The 19856-nt window shown below is 41.3% G+C and overlaps 1 protein-coding gene across 2 annotated transcripts; it reads left to right on the top strand.

Annotated features, from left to right (window-relative positions):
- The first annotated feature begins 101 nt into the window (after window positions 1-101).
- kyat3 (kynurenine aminotransferase 3) lies at window positions 102-8067 on the top strand. 2 transcript variants are annotated; one of them, XM_014474584.2, is made up of 14 exons: window positions 102-206; window positions 1792-1879; window positions 2115-2176; window positions 2737-2881; window positions 3696-3845; window positions 3925-4011; window positions 4616-4738; window positions 4813-4933; window positions 5049-5125; window positions 5207-5296; window positions 6908-7094; window positions 7241-7314; window positions 7392-7478; window positions 7734-8067. In XM_014474584.2, the coding sequence occupies exons 2-14, from the start codon at window positions 1793-1795 to the stop codon at window positions 7788-7790; spliced, it is 1347 nt and encodes a 448-aa protein (XP_014330070.2). In that variant the 5' UTR covers window positions 102-206; window position 1792; the 3' UTR covers window positions 7791-8067. The 2 variants fall into 2 exon arrangements, with proteins under 2 accessions (XP_014330070.2, XP_023194863.1); XM_023339095.1 differs by having other exon boundaries at window positions 130-210.
- The last annotated feature ends 11789 nt before the right edge of the window (window positions 8068-19856 follow it).

Here is a 19856-nt window from a genome sequence, read left to right as displayed (position 1 = left end):
TCAACACGACTGTCTTTCTATTTGCTTTACAATCTTATCATTAAATAATTTCTTTTTTCTCCCGTGAGACCATGTCTCACCCTTACTCCCCCCAAACGCCACTTCCGACGTTTACAAACGCAGCATTCTCTTTTCCAGCGTGTGAGAAGAGAAGTAAGTGTCCTCCTGCTGGAAAACTGGAGCTCAGTTTGAACAGCACAGCTACAGTAAGTAAGTTGTCGCTGCTGCTCTGCTAGCTGAAGCTCTTTCAGAGCGTAGAACTCGTATCTTATGGGCTGACTGTTGTTAGAGGCATTTATCACAGAGTTGCATAGCGAACAGAGGTCAGATCCTGCAGCCATAACATTAACTAGCATTAGCCAGTGCTAGCTAGCTTCCAGCAGCTGTCTGTGGCAAAGACTTGGCCAGTGACGGAAAACGCCGCTGTGCTGCAAACATGTTGGTGAAAACCTCCACAGTTTTAATCTATGTGAGCCTGAAGGTTTATTTCAGTGCACATGACTTGACACTTCGCCCCTATTTCATGAACCCCCTTTGAATGTTAAACCTCACATTGGCGCCACCTTGTGTTTTAAATTTTAACAACAGCCAAGGGACAGTTGATTCGACCCGCTAGAAGGATTCATCTTTAAACTGCAATAGTTACATATTTTATTAGTAAAAAAAATAAAATAAAATAATTATTTATCCACAGATGACTGATTCACTTAATCTATATGTAATTTTTATGGCGCTCCCCACAAATACCACATTTTTATAAATAATAATTTATGAAATGTATAATTAAATTAACTCACTAGAAAGCTTTAATTGACACTTTACACCTTATTTAGCTGTGTATGTTCAGAAATTTAATAAGTTGCCTTCAGGCTACTTTTTTTGCCATTTAATTTCTGTTTCATTCCATACACAAATAAAAGCTACAAATTCAAAGTGGCAGGTAATTATAATTAAAATAAATGAAATGAAGGCTAAATCCTTTAAAATTTCTGCAACATATAACAGGGCACTTATTCTTTACAGAGTTGTTGAAAACAAAATATCTGTTACAAGCTGTACAAAACAAAGAAGAATCGTCGCAACAACTTAGTTCAGGGTTTCCCCCGGTGTATCGTAACCCTGGCGGGCCACCAGGCTTTACTTGTGCCCCCACCAGGATAAGTGTTGCTTATTTATTTGTCTTTCTAAAATGTTTGCATCTTTTTAAGACTTTATAGTTTGTGTTTAGGTGTTAATCTTTCAATATTTCAGTAGCACATAATTATCAAGTGATATTTTCAAATTTCCTGTCAACTTTAAACAATTTTTAACTCAAGAACACAACGGACCACTGGATGAATGACTGCTCTAGCACCCAAACACCAGGCTTAGCAACTTTTCTGGGGGAAACCTTTTAGTAGTCCAAGTATGTCTTGTTTTAATGATCTTCTTGTCCCGTATTTATTTATTTTTTTGAATTATTGGAGACGGCATTTACTGAGTCATTTTTAATAAATAATCCTTTGAGTTTTTTCTGTTCCCTTCTTCAGATTGATACCTTTCTTATTTGTGATGTTTCTAAACCTGTGCAACCTCTCTGCAACTATTCAGATTTTAAATATGTGGTGTAGTTTTGCAGCCAGGTCAATGAAGGTTTTTGTTTGTATTCCCATTTATTGTGAAATGTGAAAAAATAAGTAAACTAAAAAAAAAAAAAAGTTTTGAAATATCTAATCAGAACCGGACATTTATCCAAAAGAAGTCCTCATTTTTCCAGCTTTTGTGTTGAGCTTTTGTTCTCTGTTCCTCCAGGATGAGCTGTACGCGGCGGATCCTGAACGCCGTCAGGTTCACATGTCGTTCGTCTCCCACAAGCTGCCGGAGGTTTTGTGCTTCACAGGTAGAAAACACTTCACACAGCTTCACACAAGCAGCGCACAATTGGTGTTTGACATGGAATAAACTCTCCTCAGAGCTGTAGGCATAGCCAACTCCTACAGTTGATGACTAACCCACTTTGAGCTGCTCTCTGAGTGCACTCTGTGGCCTGGCTAAGACGCTCTACGCGGAATGTGCCAAACATTAACGTAGTTAGCACTTTGAGCAGTGAGATGCATTTTGTTTCTCTTTTACAGCCTGTAATGGCGTCAAGGCACGCTCATGCTAGGAGAATTGAGGGACTGGACAAAAATGTTTGGTAAGTGAAGAAGAATTAAGGCATTTAAGCAACTTTACATTTATTTACTGTGTTCATATTGTAAAACGCATGTCTAGAGCTTGTTATGGTATACGTTGACCCGTTTGGTTTTGATTTCAGTTTAAAATCTTCCTCTTTCTTGTTTTCTAAAGCCCTGTCGGCTGATGCCTGATTATTTCTGCAAACTCCTCTCCCCTTCACCCAGTTTGTGACCTTTTAGTAGAGGTGGTTGCTGCTGTTGCTGCTCGAGCTCTGAAGAAGTCTGTCACTGGAAGTCGATAGTTCCACAGCTTCAGATATATTCATGTGCCTGGTTTTTAACTGGATTTGGTGATTTTTAGTTACTGGTATCACTAAACAATACATGCCATCCTATGGATGTCAAACAGATAAGGATGGTTCTGCAAATTTCATTAAAACAGAAAATAAACAGAGTTCAATCAATCGAATTTCCATTCGATTCAAAGCATCAGTATTTCGCAGTGTTTTACTCTTAAACCAGAGTCCTAAATGCATATTAGCTCTGTTCTGTCTGGTAACAGTTCACCTCTTCTCCACAGGGTGGCGTTCACGTCAGTAGCAGCCGACCCATCCATCGTCAACCTCGGCCAGGGCTTTCCAGACATCCCCCCTCCTTCTTACGTCAAGGAGGCTTTGGCGAAGGCCGTGTCAGTGGACCGCATGAACCAGTACACCAGAGGCTTTGTAGGCTTAAAGAACTCTTGCAACCCTTCTCACAGAGAAACTCACACATAAAAAATTAAAACAACGGAGGCGCAAAGACGCCTCAAAAAGTATTAAACTGTGTGTAGAAAATTAAGGTCTTAAAATGTCTTAAATATATATATCTATATATATATATATACTGTAAGTCGTTCTTATGTATGTTAATCACAGATTTTTGTTGTGGCAAGAGTATTTAATGTTTTTTTTTTCCTCTGGGGACTTTTCTGTCAGAGAAAGGTCTGAAGTGCCCACAATCATCTTGATTCCATTCTGTGGCTCGAGGCAGTTGATGCTACCGCTAACTTGCTGCTAATATGCCTCTGCTAGCATTGTTTGCATCTATCATCGGTGCAAGTTTATCTCCAGTAGGCTGGATGAGATTTGTTTTCGCCTCAGACTCACTTGAGCTGCCAACACGTACGAGGTTAAGAGAACAAAAAACCTTTTAAGCTAAGCACTACGGGGGTTAAGGCTGTCTAGCGCCATATGCAGTGTGAGAAGAACAAAGCTGCTGCCAAGATCCACAAACAGACCCCAGAAATTTTATAGAATTTTCTATGCCTCATTGTAATGCAGCAAGATCCCCCAACCATTCTCCATATTTAGTTTTTTCAGTCTTAAATTTCATTCCCGGTGGCATTAATAAGCCTTAAATTTGATTTGTAGAAAGCTGCAGGTACACTGATTTTGCAGGCAGGACATATTTTATGGTAAAACTCCTTACTCTTTGTGTTATCAGTTATTGATATCGACAGATTCAATATTAACTGTCTCCTCTCCACTGATTCAACAGGGTCACCCATCCTTAGTGAAGGCCCTTTCTCAGGTGTATGGGAAGGTTTACGGTCGCCAGGTTGACCCTCTTAAAGAAATCCTGGTCACAGTCGGGGGTTATGGTTCCTTATTTAGCACCATGCAGGGCCTGGTGGATGAAGGAGATGAGGTGAACTTCCATATGTACATTTATAACCACGTATGTGTGACAATATAATAGATTTATTCATCATCTAATCTTTCCACAGGTGATCATAGTGGAACCTTTCTTTGATTGCTACGTACCGATGGTCAGAATGGCCGGAGCCAAGCCTGTGTTGATCCCATTACGGCCTGTAAGTTTCATCTGGAAGTCGATCCCAGAAAGTGTAGAAAATTAGAAATTGCTCTCTTCTCTGTCCCACCAAACAGGAATTTAAAATGTAGTTTTGGGGACTGATAACCCAGGTGCATTTTGGGTCAGATAAACATATGAATGTTGATTTCGATCATGTTTTTGAGAATTATTCTACTAATCCCTCAGTGTTTGGACGTTGTCATCACACGTTTCAAAGAGCTTTTGGAAGAGAAATGGGGTCGACAGCATCACTGGAGGAGGGAACCAGTTCTATGTTTTGTGATAGTCCTGGTGTCTCATTTATAAAACATTGTGTAGGATCTGTACTAAAAGGGTACATAAGCCCAAAAGTTTAAAACAAAGGTGAAATTCAGATTTATCTTTAGCCCTTTTCTATATAAAGTCAGCAGCAGTATGTTGTTGTTTTTTTTTTTTCTAATTTTCTTCTCTTGCGCCAAAGTTACCACAATTTTTCAGCAGACATGCTTTATTTTGGGGGGAAAGTTTGCATATATTCATTGATAAATGCGTAACTGATCCATATTACTCCTTGGGGTTGTTGTTTGGATTCATAATGTAAGTTTTTCTCTGCCATATTGCAGAAATCTGGAAAGAAGACAGTCTCAAGTGGCGACTGGTTTCTCGACCCAGACGAGCTCTCTGCAAAGTTCAGCTCCAAGACGAAAGCAATCATCATCAATACGCCCAACAATCCTATAGGGAAGGTGAGTACACGCACGGGCCACCACTCACTGGACTGGTGGTACTTGTTGCGCCAACCGTACTTTTTCTCCTACAGGTTTTCACCAGAGGCGAGCTGCAGGTGATCGCAGACCTCTGCATCAAACACGACACGCTGTGCTTCAGCGACGAGGTTTACGAGTGGCTCGTCTTTAAGGGACACCAGCACGTCAAGATCGGTGCGTTTCCACTTTGGTTCGCTTACTGACAGAAGTTAGGAAAGACAAAAGTAATTGGGTGTATGCTTTATAATAAAAGTAAATAATAACCTGGAACAGGGTTGTCTCTCTGCAGCCACTCTGCCTGGAATGTGGGACAGAACCATAACCATCGGCAGTGCAGGGAAGACCTTTAGTGTTACCGGCTGGAAGGTGAGGAAACGCTCCATCAAGAGTTCGGTTTCCTAGTCAGCTTTTCTTTCATGTTGTGCACTGTTTGCCTGTTTGTTCCAGCTGGGTTGGTCTATAGGACCTGAGCACTTGATAAAACACCTGCAGACGGTCATGCAGAACACTCTGTACACCTGCCCTACACCTCTACAGGTACGTCACACACAGCCAACGACAACAACTCATGGCTCTTGAATTGTTTCATATTTAGTCGGTTACAACAACAAACCTCGATGTTTTTTTATGAGGACTTTTTGTGATTGGCCGTCACACGGTGGGGCAAAGTCTCACAGAGGACGGAAATGGAAACTTTGTTTTCCAGAAGCAAATCTTTGTTGCTTTTGTTGACCGAGTTTGTGAATGCAAAGACTTTCAATTTGGTTCCAGTTTGCTCTCGATGTTCTAACATTTTATATTTAAGCATATAAAATGTGGTGGAAAATACCAACGTTAAATATTTATTGTAAAAATATGTGTCTGTATGTTTTACAGAAGAAGATGAGGTTGAATTAGGGTTAATAAACATGATTCAGAGCTGATGGGAGAATAGTGGGCACATTTCCGCTAATAGTGAAGCTAATTTTTTAGCATTTTACTAACTTTGAAAACATTTAGTGGACTGAGCTTCCAACAAAAAAATTTTTCCGGATACATACTAAAGCACTCATTTATCCGGCTGTTAAGTAAACTTTCAGTTGAATAAAGTTTGACATCTATGTTGAAGTTTTTGTTATCGACTGTTAAAAATTCTTCAAGTAGTTAGACATTTATATTGCTGCTCCTATTTGGAAGTGGATGAAGACTGTTTGCACAGTTCAATTTCCTCTCCTGAAGTTCTCTTTTTTTATTTTTATTGAGCAAGTGGTGAGCATATGAGGTACATAGAATAATACACTTACATAAAAGATCAGTCAGAGGTGTTAACTAAATGAATATGCAAATCGTAACATGTATGAATTATTTTGAGAGAATTTTTTTGGGTGCAACAAATTATGTTTATTTGTTCCCAGAATGCATCACTGTAGAGCTATAGCGTGTACATTTTCCGACGTCAGAATCAGCCTTTGTTGTCGTCGTACAGAAACACAACCAAATTTGTTTCAGTACCACTCAACTAAAGAAAAAAAAAAAGACAAAAAGAACAATAACACAGGTGCCTGACCTGCAGCCATCATGGCCCTGCCCTGTCATTATATGAGAAAGACATGAGGGTGGAAAATTATATCCAAGGGACGCAGTGTGGGGTTTCAAGATGACGACCTGTGTGCTGTGGTCAACTGGACAAAATCAGCAACAGGTTTAGCCAAACCCAACAATTAAAAACTGAAGCCATGAGTGAAAGGTCTGTTCAAAGAATCACTTCCAGAAGTTTAAACCGTACATGTAGGTGTGCAGTGCCAAATTTGACCCTGTCGTGGGTGATATCAAACACGTTATGTCATTGACACATGGTGCTAATCAAAATGGTTGACATTAGCGTTCTTTAGCATTAGCTTCCACTTCGTGTCATGTTGGTATAGCATTTTAGCATTATCGGATTTAATATTTCTGATTAGTACTTAAGCGTTACTCTAACTTTCTAGCTAGCGGTGGCTACCACAGGCTCTGAGCTACTTGCCTCTCTGCTCTCCAGAGCAGTTTTGTTCTCAGTTGAACATAAAGTCCTAATACGAAAAATGAAAGTTTGTGGATGTAATTTGACTAAATGCGAAATAATATCAAGACTTTAGAAGGACCTGACAGTTTTTCTGTGGTGCCGTTCAGGAGGCAGTGGCTCAGGGTTTGCTGCTGAACTATAAGCTGATGGGTCAGCCCGACTGTTATTTCTCTTCACTGGCTGAGGAGCTGGAGGGGAAGAGGGACCGCCTGGCCGCCATCCTGCAGGAGGCCGGGATGACTCCGGTCATCCCAGAGGGAGGCTACTTCATGCTGGTGGACGTCACGCCTCTCAGTGAGTTACTGACCAATCTGACTCCAGCATCAGTCGCCACAATAACACGAAGTCAGAGTTTCTCGTCACAGACTACAACGCTGTAGTTTTTCCTCGTTCTTAGTTCACTGAGCCACGTTTCCAACCCTGAATTGGATTTGTTTTAGATCAGGACCTGTCCCACATGGGCGACGATGAAGCCTATGACTACAAGTTTGTTAAGTGGATGATTAAAGAAAAGGTAAGAATAGTTATTGGTGAGATTACTCATGCTGGAAATTGTCATAAATCAAAGTCCTGATAAGTGGCTTCTTACAGAAATTAGCTGCTATTCCTGTCACAGCGTTCGTCGGAGAGGAGTCCAAGGAGCAGTTTGAGAAATATATTCGCCTGTGCTTCATAAAGGTAGGCCGTAAAATGCCCATGGAGCAGAATGTGCCACCATTCATTTCTTTCTGGTTTGCTACCATGGAGACAAACCTTATTACGTTTTAAAATGAGAAATTCAGTTCTGTGGATCAATAGAAGGATTAGATCTAGACTGCTGGATCTTTAAAAAAATATAAAATGTGTGACTTTATGAATGTGACTGGTCGGCGTTATTCCACAGAGCAGTGGAAGGTTTTCTAAGCTGAGATTTGTGTTCTCTTTGTTTTACAGGAAGACAGCACTCTGGAAGCAGCAGGGAACATCTTAAAAAACTGGAGGAAAGTTTAGCAGCACGTAGAGTTTGAACAAATGGGAATTAACCGGAAATAAGAACATTTTTAAAGGAGCAGCATTATGTAAAATCAAGTTTGCATCATGGTGTAATGTTATTCAATCATAGAAAACACACTTGGAGTGTTGCTTTGATTCTTTCATGATTGTTTGGGGGGTCCTTGAATCTCCCGTGGCAACCATTCTTTTGGGAGAAACTTTTTTTTTTGTCACCGGCTTTTACCAAGAAGCTCCTCCTCAGGAAAAAAATACTCTAACTACAATGACATCATAATACTGTGTGTGTGTGGTTTTTTAAAATTCAGTTTAGTTTCACTGTGATTACTGTCAGACCTGTTGGGTTAAGAGATGTATAAAGTAGAACCTTTCTGACAACATAAAGTAGGCTTTCAAACTGAATGGCCGACCCTCAGTTTATGACTTAAACTCAGGACATTAAATGTAAAAAAAAAAAAAAGAGAAATAGTGGCATCACCAGTTACTAGGTTTAGAGGCAAATAACTTTCTCTCAGGGGCAGGTTGCTTTCTGTAACATTTTTCTCACTTGTGGCAAGACTAGGAAAACAATGGTCACAGGTTCTCTCCACTAACTCTGAGTTTGTGCTATTTTGCGAAGCTGGTTGAGACGTGCAGCTGTAAATGCAGTAAAATGTGGTTGTCACTTGAAAAAAGTTAAGAGAAAAACTGTTCATAGAATGTTAGCAAAGTGCTGTGAGTTGGATTCTTAAATATCTTTCTCTAAGCAGTTTTATTGTACGCTGCAGAGCTTGTTTTCCACCGACATTTGACTTGAAGGTATGAAAATTGCTCATTTTAGAGGCCCAGTAAACCTTCAACATGAACCAGTAGGAAGCTCTGCTTTACATGGCATGCGGCCATTTAAAAGTTGGCTGTTAAAAATACAGAGGTACATTAGCCCAAAGGGTAAAAAATAAGTTAAGGATTGGTATAGAAAACGGCAACTAGATTTTAAAAGCTAGTGGTGCATAAAATGTTGAAAAGGCTGAAGGTGAAGATAAAAAGGTTCATAATTAGAATTCTAAATGTCCTAACCAAAAGCTACAAGTGGAGGCATAATTATTTAAAAGATTCATAAGGGCGTCAAAAACTGGTAGGTGGGAAAATAACTGAAGAAAAAGTTGAAATAAAAATCACTGATATGGTTAAAGAGAAGTAGCTAATAAAGGAGCTAATTATACAAATAAAAGCATATCTTATACCACCAAACTATATAAATAAACTAAACTAGGAAATATATTGTGAAGCTAAATCATGTTTTTATAAAATTAAATCTAAACATTTCTGAATTAGAAATGTATGTATACCGTCAGATTTTCTACCAGAGCTAGTGCAAAGTTAACTGCTGTGTTGAACCACTAGAGGGAGACAAAGTACACAGGACTTCAGTGGCAGAACTTTCGTCCTGTCACAGAGCTTGTTTTGCTGAAATTCTGCAGCAGTAATAGTTTGAAAACAACAGAACAAAAACCATTTAGTGGATTTGAAACAAACTGTGAAATCTACTTTTGCATTCATTTTCCTGTTTGCTGCTGTTGGAAGGAAAAACAGTACAGAAGCATCAGGGAGACTTAACGAGAAAAAAAACCTCTTTGTTTACAGCAGAAGATGCTCCAAATTTACACTAGAACTAAGATTATGTAGATTTAACAAATTATATGTCGTTTAAAATTACATTGCCAAAAGAATGTATTCCTCAACTTGTCATGTTACAGTCACAAATGATTTTACTATAATTTTATGTGTCAGAGCAAAACCAAAGTAGTGCATAATAGTGAAGAGAAAGAAAATAATTCAAGATTTTACAAATACATTTCTGAAAAGTGTGGCATGTGCTTGTGTTCAGGCTTAAGGGTTAATTTTTAGGACAACCTTTGCCACCAATTACAGCAGCAAGTGTCATTCCACGTCCCAAGAGCCAGCTTCTGCAACCGAGCATCGGACCGCCAGGGCCCCCTCCCTCAGCCACCACCCATCACACACTGCACCTAACCCCTTTGGCCCCTCCCACAGGTGGTGAGCCCATTGGAAGGGGGACCTATGTTTCGTCTTCAGACTGAGCCCGGTCGGGTTCCATGGGTAAAAGCCCGGCCACCAGGCGCTCGCCAACGTGCCCCATTTCCAGGCCTGGCTCCAGAGTGGGGTCCCAGTGACCCGCGTCCGGGCAAGGGAGCACTAAGTCCATTGTTATAACTCATCATAAGGGGTCTTCAGGCTGCGCTTAGTCTGGTTCCTCACCTGTCTGCCTTGGGTGACCCTACAAGGGGCATAAAGCTCCAGACAGCAAACCCCTCCACCATGATAAGGTGGCAGCCCATGGAGAGGTTTTTCACCCTACGGAGAAATGGGTTTTCTCCATAGGGTGTCTGGGCTCTCCCTTAGAGATAGGGTGAGAAGCTCGGTCATCCTGGAGGGACTCAGAGTAGAGCCACTGCTCCTCCATGTTGAGAGGAGCCAGTTGAGGTGGCTCGGGCATCTGGTCAGGATGCCTCCTGGACGCCTCCCTGGTGAGGTGTTTCGGGCACGTCCCACCGGGAGGAGGCCCTGGGGAAGACCCAGGACACGCTGGAGGGACTATGTCTCTCGGCTGGCCTGGGAACGCCTCGGGATTCCCCTGGAGGAGCTGGAACAAGTGACCGAGGAGAGGGAAGTCTGGACCTCCCTTCTGAAGCTGCGACCTCCATGACCCGTCCCTGGGTAAGCGGAAGAAAATGGATGGATGGATGGATTGATGGATTGATGGATTGTTTCTACCAGCTTTGCACATTCATGGAAATTCTTGTCACCAAAGTAGCTCAGGCTGAATGGAGAATATCTTTGGACATCAGTTAGATTTAGGCCATGATTCATTATTCAAACACAATATGCTTTTTGGCTGTTGCTTGTTGTCATCCTGCTCTGCCTCAGTCTCTCGTCTTTCGCCGCCTTTAACAGGACTTCCTCTGCAGTTGTCCTATTTTTCATCCATGATCCCAACAATTCTGACCAGCTGCCATTTCCCTGCTGACGTAAGCAACCCCACAGCATGATGCTGCCACCACCATGTTTTGCCACAAAGGTGGGTAGGGTAGCATTTTGCATGTCAGCCAAAAATATTCTCGATGTTTGGGTCATCACAGAGATGTCTTGTCACAAAGTACAACTGCAGAATTGCTTTAATCTTGTTTCTTTTTCTTAAAGCTGCAATATGTAACTTTTATCAAAAATATATATATTTTTAGATATTAGTTAAAACTGTCATGTCGTGACAATATGGAATGAGACAAATAATCTGTGAAAAATCGAGCTCCTCCTCCTTCCCCCAGTGCTAACTAGAAACAACCAATCAGAGTCAGGAGGCGGGTCTTAGCGCTGTCAATTACTCTTGTCTATAAAATCCCATTAAAATACATTAATGTTTGTCGCTGATGGATCCTAATAGGTTGACGTGGTATCCACACTTTATCAAGCCGCTGTAAGTGACAAAGGTTACAATTGTTATGCAAACTGGTGTTTTTCAAAGTGGAGGCAACGGGCCCCAGGAGGCTCTGGGGGGCCACAGAAAGCTGGAGGGAAGACCAGGAAAAAAAAGAAAATGTACTCAAATAAATATACTCAAAGTATTTTACTTTTGAATATTCATAAATACAATCATATATACAAACTCTAATCTGTTTTTCAATTATAAGTGAAAATAATTGATTGCAATGCTATTTGCCATCCTCATTTTTTTTGATTGACTGCCTGTCAAATTCATTAGTCTACTTGCTTCACAAAACTGGCATAGCAAGCAGAAAACAACCTGCCAGCGGTCCTGCTGTTGAGGACACTGCTACGGAAAATGCTAAGAACTCGTGACTAAAATCAGAAAGCATGAGGCAGCATTTATGCTAAGTGAATGTGATAATTATTGTATTGTGAATGAAAGTGAAAAGTTGATGTTTCTTTACATATTTTGTAGCACTGTCTGCTGGTTTGAGAGCCCATGGCCTGAAAAAGTTTAGGAATCCCTGATCCAAACCACAGTGAAAGATGTAAACCAGTGTCCTGTTCGGTTTTTGAAGACCCAGTGATTGCACTGAAAATGGACGTACGGTAGACGTCGAGATGTTAACATCTTATTAGCAGCCCCAAATAAAAGCTCCATTCTGTCAGTCAGCGATGAACAACAGGGATCTTTCTGTTTGACGTGCGGCCTGTGTGACCTGACGGGAACGCGGACAAATAACGAAGGTGCTCTGTGCCTGAAGCGTGGAATGTGTGCTCTGTAAATTTGCAGTAGTAAATAGCCAACTTCAAGCCATTTCCAGCTGTCACAGTCAGCAGCTGCAGCAGCATGGCTGCTCTTAATCTGGTGGAGGAAGCGTTATCTGATGAAATGCTTTTAATTGTAGCTTCAGAGTTAATAGTTAGCGTTCCAAGCTACTTGGCGTGAAATTGTGCCGCTGGGAGGGAAGAAGGTGTTGTGTTCTGCTAGACAAATGTTTGGAAAGTGAGGAGGTGCCCCAGCTTCAGACCCCCCTGAGATTAATATCAGCATGTCGGGACTGAGTGAACCGGAAACCAAAGGGAGGGTATAAATAACCACATGCCGTAAAGATCTGTTTCTTTTGCCTCTCAGTCCCGAGTCCAAGGCCTCACGGTTACCCAGTACCTGCAGCCAGCTTGACGTGTTGGTGAACTTCCCCTCCAGCCTAAACAAATAACGGCCTGCGCTCTTAATGCAGCGTGAGAACCGGTGCTGGGAAACACAACTACTGCAGGAGAAAAATCCGGAGAGGGATTATAATGCGGGCTGCTGTTATCAGACATCTTTTAATGTGCATTTCCCAGATTCCCCTGGATTAGGCGGAACACCATCACATAATTTATGTTAATTACGATTGCCGTGCCAATAATCTAATGTCACAATCCCGCTATGAAGGAGGATTTAGGTTACTGATGCCCTAAAAATCACACCAGATGTTTGTGCTACCTCGTGTTGCCTCTAGGTGGCTCTGTTGGTCATGCTTTCCGATCGCCTTTCATCATACTGGGTCTGATGTAGCCAGTAGAGAGGGGGGTATTACTTTGAGTCGTCTAATAGAGCCATGACACAAACTGTGTACAAAACTCACAACTTTATGCTATGTGTATGAGTAACGATGGAATTATCTTGGTATTGAAATGATCTGCTATGAATTGAATGTTGAAGTTAGCGTCTGCACACGTTTTTGTTTGTGGCACTTAACACCGAGCAAAGTAAAGATCGCTGCTCATAGCAACGCCGGCCGCAGGGCGCAACAGATGTCTTGAGGGAATTCCAACATCAAAATCAACCCTCTGAAACAAACTCAAGGCCAAATCCCAGCCCACTGCAGCTGGGGCCACAGAAATAGAATGTCGAAAATAACAAGTCGTGTGCTTCAGTATTACTTTATCACTCAAATCAAATCGGTTTTTATTTGGATCGTGCCGAATTGCTTCAATGTTGAATGTTCATTTATTTTTAGAAGTAGTCATTAAACGCAACCATAGCCATAATATTTTAATAGTTTGTTAATAGTTAGTTTTATGAATAGATTCTGCCACAACCGGTCCTCTAAGGACTTTCATGATCTTGATGTGGCCCGAGAGGAAAATGAGTTTGACAGCCCAGTGCTGAAGTTTATGTTGCCACTTGAGGTGCACGACATCCACTGCAGTTCTTATTTTAAACAGCAGGTGTCGCTGATAAGAAAATCTGCTTGTATTCAACATTTAGTAGCAGATAAAGACCGGAGTGCTCATACAACTATAGCTTGAGCTTATGTATTAGTTGATGGGTTTTTTTTCAGCATTGCATGTAACATTTTGTTTTCAATATTCCATCTGTGTGTATATTCTGTCATGCCTTTCTATGGTCAACAAAGCTTTAACTTTAAGGCAATGCATCAACAGCAGCCACTACACAAAAGCAAAAAGCCACAATAAAAGCTATGCTAAAAGCTAAAACAGAAGTTATTCTAGCAAGTTTATTATATTTTATATGTTAGCATTAATACTCCACCCTGCTACTTCTCCTATTTGGTGAGTGCCACTCACATTGTGCATGGAATGTTGCAGAAATGCTTCAGCCGAATAAAATCAAAGTCGTAACAGGTTCTGTGCTGGCTTTTCTATCACAAGTCGCCATTTGAGAGGCAATGAACAATAAGCATTAAACGTTCAGTATGCTAGTAATATTGCTAACCTTGCTGAACCCAGATAGAAACATATATTGTTACTCCTATTAGAAAATTTTCTTAACCACTATGGTAGTTGTCTTAGACGATATATTCATTTGCGCAACACAACCCATATAAATATATCAGCCTTATCATTCTGCGTTGTATCCTGGACATGATAACTACTGACTGACTGATCCAACATCTTCAGGTAAATTCTGTTCATAGCGTTTAGATAGTTGGACTTAACGATCATTACATTTACAAACTGATATGGCTGATTATTGGTAAAATAATTTCAATGGCTAATATTTAATGTCCTCCAAAATTTATTTCAGTATAAAAAGGTCAATAGTTGCTTAACAAACTTACAGTTTTAAAACCAATGAAGTTATTGCAGCAAAGGTACAGTTACCCTGATTTTCCATCTGTGGTAAGGCACTATGGGTAAAAAATGACTTAACCCTGCACATCCCAATTAGCTCTCCAGTATTATCTGTCTCTTTAATGGCAGAGTTGCACTCTGCTATCCCTCATTAGGACCTTGGTGCCTCCTCAGCTCTGTGTTATAAAGAGCCTGGGCCAAGGCAATCATCACTGTAACATGATCAGGAGCTGCAAAAGGCTGATTTCACGAGCTGAAATCAATTTGTAGACTTGGTGGAGTGTCCCTCCACAGCCCCCCCCCCTTCAAAAACACCCAATGTTCCAAGGAAGCTAAAGGGATGGTTGAAGGAGCAGACTTATGAGCTTGGATTGTGTTTTGGAGCGATCTGCACAGCATTTAACCGGACACTGATTTCGCTCTCCTCTCCGTAAAGGGCCTTGAGAGGCCTTTTTGTTGCAGCTTGCGGATAAAAACCGAAATTGAGTCGAGAGCCGTTTCCGAAACAAAAGCAGCAGAATTCCCACGGACAAATAAAATGCGCTCAAGGGGATTACCGACGGATCAAAAATAAAGTGCTAATCGCGTAAGCCGTCATCATTAAAACATTTCTGGTAGACTAATTATGCGGAGTCGCCCAGCACATTACGCCCCATTGTGACAGAGACGTAAATATCTGTGAGAATATCAAGGGTGCACCACCACGCCGACCCCCCCCCCCCCCCCCCCCCCGACCCCCATCCTCAAATGATGTCCTCTCTCCTCTCTCACACAGGCCATATGGCGGGTGTGTGCCCCGCTCCTACTGCCAGCCCCTTCTCTCTTGCGCGCAGGCTAACAGCTTGGTGGACACATAATTAATTTGCCTCAGCGTCTGCCATTTATTTTCCAACCTACATTTTGTTAATTGGACAAAGGAGGTTCGGATCATCGTGCGAATGTTACTGGGTATGTTAAGGCTGCTAATTGCATGGGATTTACAAGATAGAGCTGGCTTGTGGGAATACGGACGCCAAGGACAGAACTCGGCGTGGCCGCGCGGCGGGGAACTAAAACGGGAATCATCACTCGGAGGAGACCCGGCGCCCGAGCAGGAGAGCCTCACGTCTTTGAGCTCACATGCCAGGCTACACTGTCAAAACGTGTCATTTCTATTGTCCTGTGTTGTTTACAGCTTAATGCAAGCTGACACAGCCCCGTTCCTTGCTTTTCTCTGTGGCGTCTCTTCTTCCCCCCCCCCCCCCTTCTTTTAATTCGCCGAGCAATAACTGTGGTGAATCACACTTGGAATATGAATTTAATCAACTTAATTGACTAGTAAATGCAAATGTTATCAGGAAGGCGAGCGTGCGGCATAAATCTCCTCAATGCCTGGTTTTTGTGTTTTGTAAACATCAAAAGATGATGATGAAAGTTGTTATCTGAGCGATCAGAGAGATAGAGAATGTGCATCAAGAGAAACTGTTAATTAGAAATGTTGAATATAAACTAGGTCTTCAGTTTGTATTAGGTTTAATGCAGCTCTTCTTTTGTGAATAATGAAAACGGGCAGAATGCTCACATGTGAAATAATTAGCTGGGGAAGATCTGAAATGTTTAGGCAGTGTCAGTTTATTCAGTGACTTCTTTACGTCACAGTCGAGACACGGCGCTGTGATAAAGTTGCCTCCTTTCTGATTTCTTCCACTGTTGCTGTTTTGTCACACTTAGATATTTCAAATATCAGACAAAGCTGATAAATGTGTTAAAAGTGTTACAAAAACATTATCCACACATGGACAAGGGCAAACATGGGACAGTGACTGGGCAACCAAAATTAGCCCAAGAGAGCATCAACAACTCATCCAGGAGGTCACAAAGGAACCCAAAACATCATCTAAAATACTACCAGCCTCACTTGACTCTGTTAAGGTCAAAGTTCATAATTCAACAATAAGAAAGAGACCGGGTCATAAGGGCATCAAAGAACACAAAGCTGCATCTCATTTTTGCCCCAAAATGTCTTGACGACTCCCAAGAACTCGGGTAAAATATTCTGAGGACAAACAAGACAAAACTGAATCTTTTTGGAATGTGTGTGTTTTATTGCATTAAAAATATTTTCTGTTGATAAGAACAGTTCAAGTAAGAGCTAGTGCCTGGGCAGAGATATAATTGGTTTAGGATAAAACAACTTCAATGCTCTTCTTTTGATTGCGTATTTCAATGTGTGTGGTGCTCAAACTGCTTTAGTGAAAACATGCCATCTGTGTGAGGTACAGATATTTGTTTTGTAAGGTTAATGACTGATGAAGAGTAATTTTAGCCCTACAATAAACGCAAGCTAGCTCTGGTTTCCTTTCCCTTTTTTTCCCCTCAGACCTCCACAGTATAGGTCCCCCGAGTTCTTAAAATGTATTAAATTGTGTTTGTTATTTTAGCTGGTAACAGCATGAAGCCCTGTCTAAAATATTCACTTCAGACTAATGAGGCTAAAATATAAATGCTATTACTGGAGTTAGTAATAGTATTTGCTAACTCCATTAATATAGTTACTAAATGCTAACTCTATTACACATTGCATTAGTAATTGCAAGTGTGTGGATAAGCATGCTAGAAGCATGTGTTAAAAACACAGTAAAATCTAGTTCATTTATTAGTTAATAGTTTTTAATTGTTAAGAGGTTTTGTCATTTATTTGGAGTAAAAATAATTCGTTTTTGCCGCAAGCTTATATATATGAGGCTAATCTGGAGTTAGCAATAGCAAATTTAGCTCGAGCAGCTATTGGTGCCTGTTTGTACTGTATGTTAGCCTTTAAAGGATATAGCTAAACTAATAAATTCAGTGCAATTATTTTTAGTTTGTTAACGTATTTTAACTGGAGGCTGAAGTATTTTGTTGACATATTCTTATATTTTGGAGATGAATTGTCTGAGTTTATTCTCAATATGTCTACAAAGCTATGATGCTTGAGAACGTGAGTCACCTATTATTGAATATTAACAAACTTCACCAGGCAGAATTACAAAAGATTTTTCCACAGTGATGTGAAAATGTCATTAGCAGTTATCAGAAATGCTTGATTGCAGTTGTTGCCAACAGCAACACATTCAGTCATTAGGTTTAGGGAGCAAAAACCTTTATACAGACATTATTATGTATTTCCTAGGCACATAGTGCCATTTTGGGCTGCACAGAGGTGCAGTTGGTAGAGCTGTTGCCTTGCAGTAAGAAGGTCCTGGGTTCGATTCCCGGCCCAGAGTCTTTCTGCATGGAGTTTGCATGTTCTCCCTGTGCATGGTGGGTTCTCTCTGGGCAGACTGGCTTCCTCCCACAGTCCAAAAACATGACAGTTAGGTTAATTGGTTTCTCTAAATTCTCCTTAGGTGTGAGTGTGTGTGCATGGTTGTTTGTCCTGTCTTTTCTCTGTGTTGCCCTGCGACAGACGGGCGACCTGTCCAGGGTCTATCTATTCCTTTGGAGCAAATAGGAGAAGGAGACCTACCTGTCTGCCTCTCGCCCGGAACGTTAGCTGGAGATAAGCACCAGCACCCCTCCCAACCCCACTAGGGAAAATGGACGGATGGATGGATAGTGCCATTTCTAGCACAATCAAGTAACTTTATCAACTTGAGTTGTTTTAGAAATAGAAATATTACATTTATATCAAATATGACGTAAAAGAAATTTGACTTTGTTATTTCATGCCTTGAATTTGGGCCTCTGTTTCTTTAAAACCTCCTGCTCTTGTTGTCATGTTGTGTCATGTTGTGATGACTCAGGAAGTCATCACAACATGGCTCCTCTAATAACCCTTAAACGAAGAAATGAAAAGCTCTTATTTTTTTGTTTTCTTTTCCCTCTTTTTATCTCTTTATTTTTGTTTTTTCTTTCTTGTAAACTGAGGGCCGCTGGTCTCTGCAGGCGCTAGCTCATCGCGTGCATTTCACGTGACATTCCTAAGGTGTTTGCTAATCACTTCTGGCTAGTCTGAAGGAGCTGAGTGGAGGAGTCACGGGGGAGGGCTGCTCTTTGAGGCGGTAGCTCTGAAACTGCAGCTCTGAGGAGGAGTTGCGTCTCGAAGCAGGAGCTAGGTCCACCCAGGGATTTTACACAGCTGAATGGTTGCCATGGGAGATTAAGGGATTTCTCAAACATGCATGAAAGAATCAAAGCAACACTCCAGGAATGTTTTTGATTAGGGAATAACATTGTAACACGATGTACAGCTCAAAAAGGTACTTCCCCTTTAAATGTTGGCTTTTTCGCGTTTTCCCATGAAATCATCATTTGAAAACATGAGTTCTTGTATTTACTTTGTCTGATGTTTATGTTCATTTTCTTTAGTTTGACTGGATTCAGACTTTAGGGCTGGTTCAGCTCCAGCTAGTGTCTGAAGCAGCAGCTGCACAAAAGCCTATTTTTGTTGGTTTTCTTGCATGTCGGCCCTGGAGCCATGCAAAACGGGGCACGTCGTTCGCTGCTGCAGTCGTTGCTGTTGTTAATCACCTGCCTCACCCTCGACCTCACCCCATTCCTCTCCCGGCCTTCACTTTTTTTTTTTTTTTTTGCCATGTGTTGTCTTTTTTTTCTTTTTTCCAGCCGCTGATTAATCAGAGCGCTGGGCCCTTGATGAAATTTTTGCTGTTATTGTTCCCAATTTTAGCAACATCTTTTATTGTCTTCATCACTCATTTACAGGAGGGGAGTCGAGCGGGAGGTGGAGGATGAAGAGGAGGAGGAGGAGGAGGGCGGGGTGGGTGGGAGCGGTGGGATGTCAATTATGCAAATGATGTTGCACATTTTTGCAGATTACTTCATTCAGCTGCCATTGTTTGGAAGAATTTAATTAATAAATATTATTATGCCCGCTCTTCCTTCAATTTTCCGAAGCTTTGTTTCAATTTGAGCTCTCCTCCAGCTGCCCCCCTCCTCCCCCCACACACACACAAACCCTACACACACAACCACACACGCACGCACACACACCCCAACTCCCTCTTTGAGTCAAAATCAAAGCGGTGCGGAACGCCAAAGCCAAACACACTCCCTCTTCATTTAATGATTTTGAAGTTGCTACCTCGCTCTCATCCGTTGGGCTCAAACGTAAGATTGTGAAAAGCGAAAAAGAAAGGCAGAGCTTGGTCCGTTTAATGGCCAGGAATTGAATTAAAGTTTGCCCAAAATTGACATTCAATTATGTCGCACCTAATGATATTTTAATCTCCTTTTCTTTAATTTTCAGGAATTGGCTTTTCAAAGGCTTTGTCTGGCAGCGACACAGGCGGCCTGAGCGAAGAATACAGATTGGTGTTAGATCCCCGTCATGATAGGGAAATGAAAGCTTTTCCAGTTCACTCTCTGAGGAAACCCGCCGTTCCTCATTAGACATGTCAGCCACCGTTCTGCCACGCTGTGGTCCTCATCTTTTTATTTTTTTCTGGCCTTGATAAGATTGGCGTTATAATATCGCAATGCATTTCTGCTATTCTGCGATAAGGCTTCATTGTTGAC

This window comes from Xiphophorus maculatus, chromosome 9 (genome assembly GCF_002775205.1).
Source record: "Xiphophorus maculatus strain JP 163 A chromosome 9, X_maculatus-5.0-male, whole genome shotgun sequence".
Lineage (NCBI taxonomy): Eukaryota > Metazoa > Chordata > Actinopteri > Cyprinodontiformes > Poeciliidae > Xiphophorus > Xiphophorus maculatus.
The sequence above is the reverse complement of the archived record's forward strand: the minus strand, read 5'-3'. Positions and strand labels throughout refer to the sequence as shown.

Coding starts and splice junctions, on each gene's coding strand:
- kyat3 (XM_014474584.2), top strand. CDS start 1,793: ATGAGCTGTACGCGGCGGATCCTGAACGCCGTCAGGTTCACATGTCGT. Junction 4,739..4,812: donor CCAACAATCCTATAGGGAAG/GTGAGTACACGC, acceptor TTTCTCCTACAG/GTTTTCACCAGAGGCGAGCT. Junction 7,479..7,733: donor TTCGCCTGTGCTTCATAAAG/GTAGGCCGTAAA, acceptor TTTGTTTTACAG/GAAGACAGCACTCTGGAAGC.